Consider the following 15531-nt stretch of genomic DNA (forward strand, 5'->3'; position numbering starts at 1 on the left):
TTCTTTTGGGAAGTGCCTTGGGAGGTCCTGCAAATCCACTGTTTCAGTCTCTTCACCTTTTATTTCCTTGACCCAGGGCAGCAGTTGCTGCTTTCAGTTGTGCCTCAGGAAGTAGCAAACTAATTAAACTTATTTTATCAGTCTGTAACAAATGCTTTGGAGTATGATCTGACTTTGCAAATGCAGCAATGAGCTTTAGGTGCCTCACATTTTTGTCGTTATTTACATTTGTTTATGCTGGGAAGCCTGTGCATTGAATTATAAAAATGTCCTGCTTGGGCTAGGCTCTTCTGTGCTGACTTATCATGTATGATAAACCCTACATGTATTGTGGTTTATATTATCATAATTATCATCAGGCAGTGGATAGCTTAACTGTAGAATTATTAACATTTTAATGGATTGATCTGATTCTGAAAGATGCTTGGTGCTTTTCTGTAAAATCCATCTTCCAGTACAAAAATAAAGGATGTAAAAAAATACCATTAACTTTGGTGTCTAAATTGGTTCCAGCCGCGTAAATATGGAACACCAGGGTGTTGAGGGTAACTTCTGTTTTCACCCCACTGCTTTCACTTTATCAGAATAATTGTACCAGGTACTCCTTGCTTTCTGACCAGACTTTGGAATTTGCTTTCCCTGTTGTCCTTGATCTCAGTTTCTGTTGCTCATCTGTGTCCCTTCATGGTCTTCTGCCTTGCTTGTCTCTGTACCATATTTCTGGTGGGTTTTATCAGTGGTCTGGAGTAGTTTATGACTGTGGTCATTACAGTCCTTAGAGTTTGTCTTCTCTGTGGTCATAGTCTGTCTTTGACCAACAAAAGCCCTTTGATCATTCAAGTGTGTTGGCTGTCATTTAAGAGCCTTTACAAGAGGATTGCTCTTTCTTCTTTTGTGTAAGACAGTGAGGAATGAGCTGTTGATACTTAGCAAATTATAATTTAGAAAAGGTAAAATCCACCACTGAAAAGCATCCAGTTCTTGTATCCTATCAAATTTTCACCATGTGTCCAGTAGCACCAGGCAAATGCTGATAGCAAGGAACATGATGATGCATGGATATGTAATGTCAAGGTGGTTTTTGGCAGAAGGAATGTAATTAATTCAGCTGAATATTCTAGTCTGTCCAGCCATTGACATGTCCTCAGTGCTTACTCAGACCCTCTAGAGGCTGCTGACTGGACTGAAGGCCTGTGGAATTGAGCTTCCTGGGTTAAAAATGATAAAAGGCTGCTGTGAAAATGCTAAAACAATCTTTGGTGATTGTTTTACTGAGTTGCCCAACACCTGCCTTTTCTGTAACTGCAAAGATACACATCACCCAACCAAGTAGTGATTTTTGCTCTGCTTGAGCAGGTCAGCAGTGAAGCAGTTCCCATTCATTCCAGTAAAGGAAGCACATAGGAGAGGAGACCTGGAGTCCCTGCAGCACTTGCCTGGTCTGTCACTTCATCTGTGCTTGGCTCTGGTGACTAGAAACAGGCACTGCTGTTCACAGACCTCTTTTACTAACTCAGCTAAGGAACAGAGGCTGCCACCTTTAAAGTAAATGTTTGTGCAGGCATGTTTCACTCAGCAGTGTCTGGGTTGGGTTTTTATTTTAGGATTCTTCAAGGGACATTCGGGAAGCACTTCATGAACTGTTGTGTTGCACCAATGTTTCAACTAAAGAAGGCATCCATCTTGCACTGGTGGAGCTGCTGAAAAACCTGACCAAGTATCCCACTGACAGAGAATCCATATGGAAGTGAGTGTGTTCAGTGTCCTTGTGTGTCTACTTACTTTCCTCTTCTTTTTAGTAAGTGAGGTGCTAGGAAATACTGAGCTTGCTAAGGAGGTAACAGGTATTGCAGGTGTACAATCCTGTTACTCTTTAAATATGCACTTATTCATGACTGGTGTAGAAACTCTGTGTTGTTCTTGCTTGTCAATACTTGCGCTGGAAATCCAGATCTGATGGATCACATTCTGGAAATGTGCCCCTATTCCAGGCACTCAATGCATTCACAGGAAAGATTAATTCTATTTTAAACCTCATCTCTTCTATGCAAGTGTTTTTGCTAACTTGCCATTGTATTAAATACTAATATTTACCAGCAGTTGACTGTATCAGTTGTGATAAGTGGATTGGCCATGTGGCATTGTGTTGTCAGAGGAATTTTTCTGTCTAAGTAAAAAGAAGGAACTTTTGCAGCAGATTTTTTGGTTGTTTAATGGAAGCAATAGAGGGAATGGTGCTCCACACACATGGTTTGAGATGGAATTCTTAGCTTGTTTTAGCCTGCTTTGACTTCCAGTGTACTTTTACATTGTTTTTGGAGTTTGTGGGTTTTGAGATTTTACCTCCTATCTTCCCTATTTCTGAAGAAAAAAAATGCACTCATTCATTATTCTTTAGTATAAAAGCTTCCTGGATTGTATAACTCCAAGTGTTAACTATTTTGTACACACTTTAAATTAAAAAAAAAATACTGCATGTCCTTTCAGTTTTTTTAGATCCTATAAAATATTAATGCAAATGGTCAGTTGTAAAGAAACAGTGAGCTTGGACAGTAGGATTTTCTTGCTGACTGTCTAAAAGTGTTGCTGCAATATAAAGTAGTAATGCTTTAGAATGTTATATTTTGAAAAGTGCCTGTTTACTAGTATATATTTCAATCTGTGTATTTCCAGATGCTTGAAGTTCCTGGGAAGCAGGCATCCCACTTTGGTGCTTCCATTAGTCCCAGAGCTGCTGAGCACACATCCGTTCTTCGACACTCCGGAACCAGACATGGATGACCCAGCCTGTATCTTTATTCATGAAGCCAGTTGATAATTTTGACTGCAGCAGATTTTATTCATGATTTCCTGACTCTCACATTTCTTCAGCCATTTCTCCCTGTAGCAGACAAATAATCCTGTGCTTGTTTCTGAATCCCTTTGCACTTAGTTTGTTACTCAGCAAGTGATGAAAAAGCTGTTAGCTGGAACCATCTTCATAAATATCAGTGGACTATAATTGGTCTTCTTTTTATGCTGTGATGAATAATCAAGCAATTTGTCAAGGTTTAGGCTTTGCAGATGAGCCCTTTGATGTGAAAACATTTGTCTAGTTGCATTAGTTTTGAGGATGCTTTAGCTTTTAAATAAGAAGAATGTTTTTTCATATCTGTTTTCTTTTTACGTAGAAGTTTTTCTGTGCTCACTGCTGTGCAGTTTATAAAATAGCACCATCTCTAAGTACAGCAGTGCCTGAATCCCCATAATGCTTTGAATTTTTCATCTTTCTGAAATAATTCAATATCAGAAATCCTTATATTATTGTTAGCTCTTCCAGTGCTTTAGAATACAAACGATTATTGATACACCATTCTCCTCAACAACAGGAGATGCCTTGGAAATGCATTTTTCCATTGTTATTCCCCTTGCTTCCCTTCTGTGTGATGGCAGAACATAATGTTATTTCTGATGCATGCTGAGACACGTTGGACTGGAACCTCCTTCTAGAAGCCTCTCCTTATTTTTCTCTCCAGTCACAGGCCATCGACCAGAAATTCTATACAGATTAAATGAATGCCTTGTGAGAATTGAAATGAGTTGGAATCAGGTGGAGAGAAATGAATCTGTAATTACATGGTTTAGTAATAATTTCAGTAAAGTTGTCCTGTGAATTGAGAATTAAAGGAACATTGCAGGGAGAAGAATGCTGTTCTTTAACTCAGTGCACCGTCCTGCCAGGAACCAAAGAATATTATGTTAGAGAGTGTTTTGGAGGTAACTTGCCACCAAACTTTACAGAGGCATATTATGTAAAGATAGGCATGTGAGCCAGAAGCTGGGGTAAACCTGAATAGCATGTTTCCAGTGTAAACCGATATTTAAAACATGGTTTTGTTTGCTTCAAAGCACTTAGGAAATTTGAATCAGAGCTTATGCTTGGGATCAGCCCTGTTGCAGGTGTCAGCCTTTGGGCTAACTTTTAAAGCCTTTGGCTGCTCTCTATTTCTGCAGGTCTCAGACTGTGAAAATGTATTTTCTAGTTCAGAATTATCTTTCCATGTTTGATTCTTTAGGTTGCTTAAAGCCTGTGCAGAGTGATGTTTTTCAGGGCATCATAGGTAATGCATCAATTTTCAAAAATTTGACAGTAAATGTGTAATTTTGGACACTGTTAGGGCACCAAAAAACTTGAGCAACCTGGTCTAGTGGGAGGTGTCCCTGCCCATGGCAGTGTGGGGTTCAAACTAGTGGTCTTTAAGATCCCTTCCAACCAAACCACTCTGTGGTTCTGTGGTGCAAACTGGTGAGCACAGTGTAAGCTGTGAGGAAGGGTGAAACTCCACCTAATGCGCATGGTCTGTATTTGGGATCCCTGGCTCCTTTCCTTTGTGTTGCTTCTGAGCCATCCCATGTTGGCAGTAACATCCTTTTTCCAGTATGGCTCACCCTGTAATGTTTGCACTTTGTACTTGATTTTAATCTGCTCAGACAGCTGTTTCTTCGGGTTTTGCTCAGTATTTTCCAACTATAAAGAACTTCCTAGACAAATCCTGGCGAAAGAAAGGGTTGTTGATGGCTTCTTTTAACTTCCCATCCCCAAGGAGCTCTTCTTGCTGTTTTTCATTTTTCTTTAACAACCCATTTGCAATAGACATTGCTGTTCTGGTTCTGATTTTTAATGCTGCGAAAAGTTGCCCAACAATGCCTGCCCTGTTCTCTGACCATACATTCAGACATTATGCGTATCTTCGGGACAGTCTCTCTCACCTGGTCCCTCCACTAAGAGTAAGTTGAAATAACTAAGTTTGGTTTGGACTTTGACACCTGTTAGAAATATTGCTAGTCTCTTTCATGTCTGTCTTTGTGCAACACTTAGATTCTGAAAGGTTTTTCTCCTGTCCGCCACAGGAATTAATATTGAAATGTGCATTAAGGCAGGAGAGACAAATGTTAAATTGTTACAATATGGAATTTGTAACATTTTAGGGACAACAGTAATATCATTGCTCTCAAATGAGAATAGTACATGGTTTGCTAAGAATACTGGGAAGGCAATATTCCTGGGAGTTTTCTATAGCTCTGACTGTGTGTGGGAAAGGCCTTTGCAGATCTTCCAACATTTCACTTATGCCCTACCTGAACTGTTTATTCGTGGGTGAAATGTGTTCCATTCTGCTTTGCAACATGTTTTTCCTGCATGGAAGTATGGGTGGGGTTGAATTTGGCTGTATCACAGCTCATAAAATGATTGGTGGATTGTGTGGTCTCGGACTTCCCTTGGCTTCACAGTGTTAAATGTAAGATGGGGAAGATGTTTCCCTCAAAGGGATGTTGAAGTTTAACCTGAGGAGTGCAAGTGGATTGTAAAGTGGGGAGGATTGACTAACAAAGATGCAGATTTGAAAGCCTTGGTATAAATTTTGTATTTGAGAAATGAATTGAAGCTCTCAGTTTCTTGTTAAATAGATGCCAGCATTTTGCAGTGTTGTTCCTTGTGTTAGACTTTCCTCTTATTTTTTTTTGTTTGTGTGTGTTCCTTCTCACTTAGTTGCCAGGTAGAAAGCTGGTGTCCTCTGCTGTCTCTCCCAGTATTACCCCACATGAAGATCCTTCCCAGCAGTTCCTGCATCAGAGCCTGGAGAGGGTTTACAGCTTTCAGCACCTCGACCCACGGGGCATACAGGAGCTGCTGGAATTTACCATCCGGTAAGGCCTCAAGCTGCCCTCTTATGGAAAGATGTGTCAGGGTGCTCAATTACTCTGATGCAGGTGCTTTGCTTCTGAATATGAGTGTTGTAATTTGCTGTCCAGCACTTAACTTGAGCCTTCCTTTAGAGACTCTTGTGACAAAAGAGTGTTCATGACCTGTTTTCAAATCAAATGAATGGTCTCAGGTCTGGCACAGCCCCCCAGAATAACCAGTGTGCATTTTGGGTGGAGGGCATCTTTTCAGCACATGGTAAAAGTTAGGTAAGGGTGTTCTTTTTTGGACTGTTCACTTATGCTAAAATACACTCTCAGTTTTTATGGTTTATGGGTGACAGCCTTGCATCTCATTCTCAGTTTTGTGTCCTTGTTATTTTGATCATATTATTTGTAATGTACATGCACAAGATTTTCTTGGTTTTTTTTTTTTTTGGGCGGGGGGGAGAAGTATTGTCCCCTTTGCTCTTGCATTTTCTGGGTTCTGTGGGCTTTCATTCAGTAGGAAAGAACCTGCTTCTGGAATTTTTGGTTCTTATTGCCAGTCCCACTTACAAAGGGCTTGGGCATTCCTCATCAGTTTTCAAATCAGAGAGCTTTTCCAGGAATAGGAAACATTCTTGCATGCTGCTGTCTGCTACTGTATAGATAAGGGTGTGTGGTGTTGCTTCTCAGTGTGGGTTTTATGCTGCCTCTTCCATTTCATCTCTAGACTGATTTACACAAACAAAACACTTGAAAAGGATCCTTTCAATGTGATTCCTCTGCTTGGAAAGAGCAAAAGAGCCTTATTTTAGGAATTAGGAAAACAATCCAAAAAGCTTTGTTTGGAATATGGAATTTTAAAAAAGCTTAATTATTTGAATTCCTTCAAAATAGCTGCCTTCTGTTGTGTGTATGTTGCTGTGAATCACTGTCACACCCATCTGCAGCAGAGAGTAAACAGTGTGCTCCTCACTGAAAACCCAGCTGTGGGAACTGTGAGGTTTGTCCTCAGCTGTTTTGCAGCTGCTGTGTGCCAGCCTAAAATATAGTCTCAAAGCATTTAATGCACTAAACTCTTGAAACAGGTAATCTCTAGGCCAAGCATCCAGAACCTCTCAGGCAGGAGGGTCTGGGAACCTTCCAGGCCATGACTGTTTTCAGTTTTTGAGTTGATGGAAATTACTGCCTTGGCTTTTTTCCTGATGGGATTGCCCCCCAGGAAATCATACTAAACCAACTGCTCTTTTCCATCCTTAAGACAAAGGGAGGATTTTGGCAAAGCCAAAAAAAGTGTTAAAGGTTATTTTGCAGAGGGCAAGATATCCCTGCACCAGCAATTTGGTTGCTGAGAGCAGAAGGATAGAGGCAGTTCACAGCAGTGGATGTTGTCATGGAACATAACTCTCTCCTCCTTTATCATTGTCATCCACTAAAATAACAGACCTTGTGGAGTGTGTGTCTACTTGGAACTCAGAGTTTTGGCTGCAGAGCCTGAGGGGGGGAGATCAGTCTGCAGTGTGGTTAGAAATGTTAAGACAGGCCGTTTAGCAAATCTGTCTGTGGTTTAGTTTCTCCATCTATACAAGAATATTTTTTTTTCTTACAGGGATGTTGAAATCTGTTTAAGATTTGTAGGGAAATATAATTAGTGGAATTGGGAACTGTATAAGACTGGGAAATTGAATATCTGTCTAGTTGTTAGCTGAGAGATGACATCCTGTTCTGCATTAGTGTGTTGTGATGGGTTGTGGCATGAGAATTGAGCACCCAGGAGCCTCCTCTTCACTCTGCTCTCTGGAAAGAGATGAAATGGAACCTCTGTGTAAGGTTGAGGCTGGCTTCGCTGTTGGTGCATTGCTGTTGAAGGAAAGCACAACCCCTCTCTATGAGAGGAGCTGGAGTGTGTCCAGGGAAGGGCAACAGAGCTGGGAAGGGCTGGAGCACAAGTCTGGTGAGGAGCAGCTGAGGGAGCTGGGGGTCTTTATCTGGAGAAAGGGAGGCTCAGGGGGACCTTAACACTCTCTACAACTGCCTGAAAGGAGGGTGTGGCCAGGTGGGCACTGGTCTCTTCTCCTGAGTGACAAGAGGATAGGTGGAAGCAGCCTCAAGCTGTGCCAGGCAAGGGTCAGATTGGATTGTAGGAAAATGTCTTTATGGAAAGGGCTGTCAAGCACTGGAAAGGGCTGCCCAAGGCAGTGGTGTATTCACCATTCCAGGAGGGATTTGAAAGACGTGTAGATGTGGCACTTTTGGTGCACTTGGCCGTGCTAGCTTAATGGTGGAACTGCTTGATCTTAGAGGTCTTTTCCAACATAAATGATTCTACAATTCTCTGCTTAGGAAAGATTTTCTTTGACTGCATATTATACAGATAACCTCATGGATTTTTATTAATGTCTCAGGGCTCAGCAGCTCTCTGGTTTGGCAGAGCCAAAGATTCAGAATTGCATCCTAAATGCAAAGATAAATCTAAAATAAACAAAAGAAAATGATCAGCTGAAAAATAAAATTGTTAAATTAAGTAGGAAATGTGGAAGTGACAATTTTAATAGACTTTGGATCAAAGTAAAATGTAGAGAAGAAAAGGCACATGTTGAAACCACATCATCCAACCTATTTTCAGTTCTGTAAAAAAAACCTAATTTTGTTTTTTTTAATGCACACTTTAAGAAGACTTGGCTAGCAGTAGAGAACTAAAGCCTTTTGGGTTCCATTAACTGACATTTTTTTAATATCATATTAAAAGCTGCTTATATTGCTGTATGATTTACAAGAATTACCATGCCTGGTAATGGTAACACACCATCTAGTTGGGCAAATATCAGTACATCAGATTCTAGCTTGGCTTAAAAGGGCAGCTCTGTTTCAGATACACTTGGTTGCATGAGCCTAACACGTTCCAAACAACCTTTCTTAGCCAACATGAATAGTTTGATTTCCCAGCAGTGTAACACAAATGGGTCGTTTGCTGCTGTAGAGGGCTGGACTGTTTTAAGTTAAATCTGGAGCTGCCACTCTGTGTCGTTCCCATGGGGCTGCAGAGTTATGTGGGTTGACAGGCTTAATGCTGCCACTGCTGTGCTGGTGTCAGCTTCCCAGAAGAAGGGACATGCCAAGTCCCAAGGTGCAAACTGCTTTGTAGTGTGTGTTTTGCTGCTGTTTCTGGTGCTTGCTCTAATAAAAGCAGGCAGCAGGAATAGCTGGCTTTATTGTCACTGCCTTCTGAGTGTGTTTGGATTAAACTGTTCTCTGTCTCAACATTATTTTCTCTTTTTTATTTTTTTTTTCCACATGCTTCAGTGATCTTCAGAGGCTTGGAGAGCTGCAGTCAGAACTGGCAGGGATGGCAGATTTCACTGCAACTTACCTTCAGTGTCAGCTGCTCCTCATCAAGGTTTGACTTCATCTGGGTTTTTTTTTGAGCTGTTCTTCAGAAATGCCCCCAGTCCATCACAGTGGCATGCTTTCATGTTTTGATACTCATGCTGAAAAGTGATGTGTGATGAAAGAGCAGGTTCTGTGGATTTCTGATAATCCTGCTTCCCTCCTGCGGCAAATAATTTATGCAGTAACTTTGCCAGTGCAGACCTCTGCTGCTGTACCTACGGCTTATGTTGGTTCGTGAGCATTTTGTCAATGCAGAGTTTATTTTCTGACAGAAATCATGCTGAGGGCAACTGTGTTAGGAGAGTAACTTTTCCCTGCTGGTGGCTACTGGAATAGTTTTTGTTAGACTGCTGCCATGAGTGCCATTTTTATAGATGGTGATTTGCAGAGATAGCTTTATTGGCACCAGTGCCAGAGGAGTTCTTAGGACTTGATATCAGTCATGCTTTCTTTTATAGTGCTGAAATGATCTATTTAGTTAGCAGGTCAAGTGGCTACTTAGACACCATTGCAGCAGCCCTTTGCAAAAGTCCCTTTTCAAAGTCAGCTTCTTGCTGTAAACAGGAACTAATTTTTTACTTCATAGGAAATCTTGAGCTGGAAAGGCCACTCTAGTTCCAACACCCTTGCTGTCGTCAGGGATTCCACTGGACCAGATTGCTCAGGGCTGTAAGCTGGCAGTAGTATTTAAGTTAGTCTCTTGGCATTCTTTGGTGTTTGAGTGTGACTTACACGCAAATAAAAAAAAAGCTGGTTTGTAAAGCAAGCAGCAAACAGGTTTCCAGAAGGAGCTCAATGCAAGCTTTGTTATGTAAAACCAAGGACGGATTTCAGTTGCTTTGCTAATGCATAGTTGCCAGTTGGCATATCTCATGGCAGGCCTCAAATCCTTGGAATATATTTATCAGCCAAAGGTATTTCAGATGAGCAGTGGTACAGTTCAGTACAATCCAGCTAAATCCAAAGTGAAATGTGCTGTGCAGACAGAGGACTAGCATTTGGAGATAGCTTTGTTGCCCTTCTCTAGGGTTTGACTGGAATGAACCAGATGGATTTTGCATCTGGCAGAGTTGTGCTCTGTTTGGAAGAAGGGTAAAAGCTACATCAGCCATTCTTGGCTTGAGGTGTAGAACAGTCAATAGATCAGTGATGCAGAGGAGTCACTAATGTGCACAGAATGAAAAGTAACTGATTATATCAGGAATCACAGAATATCCTGAGTTAGAAGGGATTTTGAGAATCATCTAATTCCAGACCCCTTCTTACAGGCAGGGACACCCTCCACTCACACAATACAATTAGAAATTCTGACAGCTTGAATGTCCAAGTAGCCCTTTTCAGTAGATTTCTTTCCAGTTGCTTCTTTTCCCAACAGGAAAAAAGCTGCTGGGGGAAAAAGTATCTTCATTTCCCAGTCTCTCAAGGCTTAAAAGGTTCCATGCCTTAAAAGGCTCTACATACCCTGTGATTTTAGGGGTAGTTAACTGGGATTTGTGGGCCAGCCTGAGTGAAGGATACAGCCTGTATGTTCTTGAGCTTTGGCGACAGCCAGCCTTGTGCACAGCTGTGTCTAAGGACAGGCAACTTCAAAAAGGAGGCAGTGATAGAAATCATCCACTCAAGCTTTCTGCATTTTTTTAAACATAAAGCAAAAAGCAGATAGGGTGTGGTAGGCATTCGAGTTTTTCTCGGGTTTTGTTGTTTTTGGAGTGTTTTTTTGTTTTGGTTTGGTTTTTGTTGTTGTGGTTTTGTTGTTGTTTTGTTTTGTTTTTAATACCAATATCAGCAGCTGAATTAGACACAATATTTGTAATAACTCCAGGATTTTGGTGGGGCAGAGGAAAATTCAGAAATGTGGCTGTGGAAGTAAGTGTGTTTCTGGGAACAGTTGTTTTTATTCCCACTTATTGCCTTCTCTCTGAGATTGCCGTGATCTTGGTCTCAGGGGGGTGATGACAAGTGGCCTGTTAGTTTTCTTTATGACGTGCAAGTAGTTTGGCTTGACGAGTCTCTCATTCACAGCTTTGTTAATATTATTCTCAACTTCCCTTATATTTTCTAGTTGTATAGGTATCTCTGTTTCTTTATAGAACAATGTATATTTTGGAGGCCTTCATTCCCTGTGTTATATTTATGTTTAAAAACACAAGAGAAAGCTTTGGCATGTTTTTTCAACCAACTGTTTAGACTGAATTGGATATTTATCATCATTTCATGTTTTTTTCTTGTAGGCCTTGCAGGAGAAGTTGTGGAATGTGGCAGCTCCCCTGTACCTGAAACAGAATGCGTTGGCATCTGCTGCAGCAAAACAGGTGAGGTGGAAGCATCTGAGGGAGTCTCCTTGGGTAGGAGTCTTTGGTTGGCCATGGAACAGTTACACACTTCTGACCTTCCACTACCATAGTCTGTCCAAGTAAATCCTAGTCCCCCAAACTGGGGTCATTTCTCTTCTCTTCAAAAGATGAGTGGGGAGGGAGGGAAGTTCATGACTGCTGTAAAAAGGCAAATATCACACTCATCTTCCAGAAGGGTAAGAAAGAAGATCCAGAAAATTGTGGGCTGCTTGTCCTTGCCTCTTTCCTGGGGAAGGTTGTGCACCAAATACTTTAAAAAGCTGTTCCTAAACAAGATCAACAAAGCTTGGAACAGCCAGAATGCATTTCTCAAGAATAAATTATGGCTGACCACCACCACAGCTCTCTATGGTGAGGGGACTGATGCTATGATAAAGGGGAGGACAGTGGAAGTTGCAGAGCTTGGATACAGTCTTTTTCATTTCTTTTGAAAGAAATAATTTCTTTTCACATAATTTCTTTTTCACCAGACTTGCAGGATTGTGGCTGAATAATTAGGTGGTAAGGGTCCTGAAAAATGAGGAACCAGTTGATATGCTGGAGGGCATGGCTGCTGGTCTGGACAGACTGGGGCACTAGGATGACAGGAACCTCATCATGTTCAGTACATTGAATATGAGACACTGCAGGAGGCCAGCTGCAACAGGGATGACTTGGTTTGGGAAATGATCCAGCTCTGGGGAGATGCCATCTGGAGAGCTGTGTTGTGTGTTGGCCTCCCCAGTAGAAGGAAGAGGCTGACAAACTGGGGCAAATTCAGCAGAGGGCCACCTGTGTGCTCAGGGGTTGGAGCACATTACCTGCAAGGAAAGGCTGAGGGAGCTGGAATTGTCCAGCCTGCAAAGAGCAGGCTTCAGGATGGATTTACTTCTGTCTAGCACTGCATCATTACAGGATATAAATGAGACAGAGCCAGACTACTCTGGATAGGAGGCAGTTGGCAAATGATGAGAAATTTTGATCAGCTATAAAGGGAAAATTTCCTGTAAGGATGGTTAAGTACTGTTGCCCAGAGAGGTGGGGGGGAATCTCTGTTGTTGGAAGTGTTTGCAATTTGATGTGGCCCCGAGTTACTGGATCTAATGAGACCTGCTCTGGGCAGGTAACCAGGCTAGATGGTTTCTGGAGGTCCCATCCAATCTGAGTTATTCTGATTCTGTGATGTATAAATTATCCTCAAAAAACTGAAGCGGAGCCCTAAGAAAAGGTATAGAAGCAAGCAAGGTCTGGTAAAAAATAGTCTGGTAACAAATCTAGGGTCAAAGCAAGTTCATGGATCTTTTGGGAAACCCTGCTGATACCAAGTCTTCAGATAATTAAGATGTAATAGACAGGTACTGCTGTGCATCAAAGCCTTCTCTGCTGCTGATGAGTAGAAACAAAAGCCATTCAGCTTTTGAAATCTTCTCTGATTGAAATGTTTGTCTTGGGTGCCCTCTTGAGTAGTGTGTGAACCTCCTGGAAAGTGTTTTCTGTTGTGATGGTGAATGTAGGTCACTTGCTATCAATGCAAGATGAGTGTTCCCTGTTAAATAACTTGAAAGTTCTTTGGCATCTGCACAGTCATACTGAACTCAGCTGTATTAATTTGAGCACTTCCTCTTGCTTCATATGCTTGTTGGTATGAGATAAAAATACCAGAATCTGGTGATGATGGTTCTACCAGGGCTTAACAGTCTGATGGTGTTTTATCTCTGTGGTGTCTGTCTGGCAGATCCTGGAAGAAACTTACAAAATGGAGTTCATGTACAGCGGAGTGGAAAGCAGACAAGTGGTCATTATTCACCACATGAGACTGCAAGCCAAGGCCTTGCAGCTGATAGTGACTGCCCGCACCACCAGAGGGTAAGCATGACCTGGCCTAAGGATCTTCTTAGGGTTAGCTCTAAGATTGCTGTCCCTAAGCTTTGTTTAAAAAAGCAGCAAGGATAAATTAGACACATAACAGGGCAGTGTGCCAATAACCATTTGTTAGAGTAATTCAGAACAAAGAACCTTCTTTTGCCTTTGATACAGCTGTATAGGGACACAATCCTGAATTAGATGGCAAAACTATTGGGAAGATGCGTTTTGGGGGTTGAGTTCTCTCATTTATGAGCATAAAAATAGGTCAAAAACATTGCAGAATTGATATTTGGGACCTGTTTAAATGGGGAAAAGTCATGTATCAAAAGAATGGACCAAACATGTTTGCTTCATTAAGTATTTATTGCTGAATTTTTAGCATCAGGAAAGTATTGTCCTCTTGACTGATCTGCAACTGCTGTGTGTGACTCAGACAGAAACTGCTCCTGTGCAGGCTTAGGCACATGAGAGGCTCTGAGTGGTTTGTTTTGGCTGCTGAAGTTAAAGAAGTGATACATGGTTGTAGAATGAGAACTCCAGCTGGTGGAATTAGAGCAAGTTAATTACTGTCCTAGTTTACTTCTGTTTCAGGTTTGCTGCCATCAATTTACTGTGTTACCATGGAGGTCCATAATATATTTGCTTTTAACCTCTTGTTTTATAGGTGGAAAATGAGCATTTTCTAACAGTCGCTTTGGGAGCTTTATTACTACCTTATGCAGATGGGGGGTTTTATGTGAGAGGGGGGTATAGATAAGTGAGGAATACTTTCTTCTTTCAAAAACTGTAAGATCTTCCCATTTTTAGGAGGTCTAATGGGTTTCCAAACCACCTAAAAGTGTATAGCCATAGAGCCATTTTTCTTTCTTTAAAAGTAAACCAAGGAATATTATTTTCATTACAGAGTGGAACCTCTTTTTGGGATGTGTGAAAAATTCCTCCAAGAAGTGGATTCCTTTCAGAGGTGACAAACTCTATTGCTTCTTCATTTTGTATTAGAAAGTCCCACCACCATTGTCATCAGGGGATATTCACTTTGTTTTTCATCTCTTCACATCTCCCTTCCCTGCTGTCCTACATTGGGAACTGTCATGGGATAATAATAAAGCAAGAAGAACCTTTGTAGTTCAAGTCCTTAACAAGTCCTTAGCAAGTCCTTAACATCAGGATATTATGCTGGTACTTCAGAAACATGTGCTCTGAATTAATTTTTTATAGAATAGCTGTTTGTTTGGTTTTTTTTCTTGTATTTATAAAGATTTATCTACTTCGAGTAGATGCTGTTTTGATAAATACCTTTTTTTTTATTTGTTATTTTGTCTCCTGGAGTCCTGAGAGTATTTTGACCTTTCAAAGATTAATAAAAAAGCAGATTACCCTTGATGTACTCAATATGTAGCAAAAAGTCAGACAAGAATTCTGCAGTATCTTTCCCGGCCCTGTGTACTGCTTTTGCCTCCTCTCAGTTGTCACCTTTACTTCCAGGGAGAGTAGATGTATGAAGTGTCAATTTGATGATAAGATTGATTCTAGTGAAAGGTGTCCCTGCCCCTGGCAGGGGTGTGGGACTAGGTAATCTTTGAGATCCCTTCCAACCCAAAGCATTCTATGGTTCTGATTCTGTGAAACAGTGGTGAATTCTGCTGATCCTGAGACTCAGTGCAAGGAAAAGATACACACAAAATGAAGAGTTCTATCCTCCAGCTTCAGCTGGGCATTAGGGTAGGACAGATTTGGTCCTGTTTTCTTATCAGTTAACCAGCCACAGCTGCCAAGCTTATAATAAATGTGAATTTAGTCAGAACTAGAAATAAAATTCTGCTCAGCCAACTAAAGATACTTGTATCTCTGGACTAGCTATCCCTAGCAATTCCCTGCTGAGTCATAAAATCATGGAATCACGGAATCATAGAATGGTTTACATAGGAAGGGACCTTAAAGACCATCTTGTTCCAACTCCCCTCCCACGGGCAGAGACCAGAACTCCATCCAGCTTGGCCTTAAACACTTCCAGGAATGAGGCTTCCACAGCTTCTCTGGGCAACCTGTGCCAGTGCCTCACCACCCTCACAGTGAAGGATCTCCTAAAATAGAATCTAAATCTTTCCTCTGATAGTTTAAAACAATTCTCATTTGTCCTGTCGTGATCTGCCTGGTAAAGTCTTCTTCACAAGCCCCCCTCTAAGTACTGAAAATTTGTGATGAGGTCTCCCTGGAGCCTTCCCTTCTCCAGGCTGAACACTCCCAACTCTCTCAGCCTGTCTTCAGAACAGAG

The 15531-nt window shown here is 41.3% G+C and overlaps 1 protein-coding gene across 1 annotated transcript in view; it reads left to right on the plus strand.

Annotated features, from left to right (window-relative positions):
* INTS4 (integrator complex subunit 4) overlaps positions 1 to 15531 on the plus strand; it is a 32690-nt gene that overhangs the window by 11433 nt on the left and 5726 nt on the right. The window contains exons 12-19 of the mRNA XM_036383895.2: positions 1605 to 1747; positions 2674 to 2789; positions 4634 to 4767; positions 5531 to 5688; positions 8971 to 9064; positions 11289 to 11369; positions 13126 to 13256; positions 14161 to 14220. Of these exons, the coding sequence (XP_036239788.1) occupies positions 1605 to 1747; positions 2674 to 2789; positions 4634 to 4767; positions 5531 to 5688; positions 8971 to 9064; positions 11289 to 11369; positions 13126 to 13256; positions 14161 to 14220 (917 nt within the window). The remainder of the gene's footprint in view (positions 1 to 1604; positions 1748 to 2673; positions 2790 to 4633; positions 4768 to 5530; positions 5689 to 8970; positions 9065 to 11288; positions 11370 to 13125; positions 13257 to 14160; positions 14221 to 15531) is intronic.

This window comes from Molothrus ater, chromosome 2 (assembly GCF_012460135.2).
Source record: "Molothrus ater isolate BHLD 08-10-18 breed brown headed cowbird chromosome 2, BPBGC_Mater_1.1, whole genome shotgun sequence".
NCBI classification, from domain to species: domain Eukaryota; kingdom Metazoa; phylum Chordata; class Aves; order Passeriformes; family Icteridae; genus Molothrus; species Molothrus ater.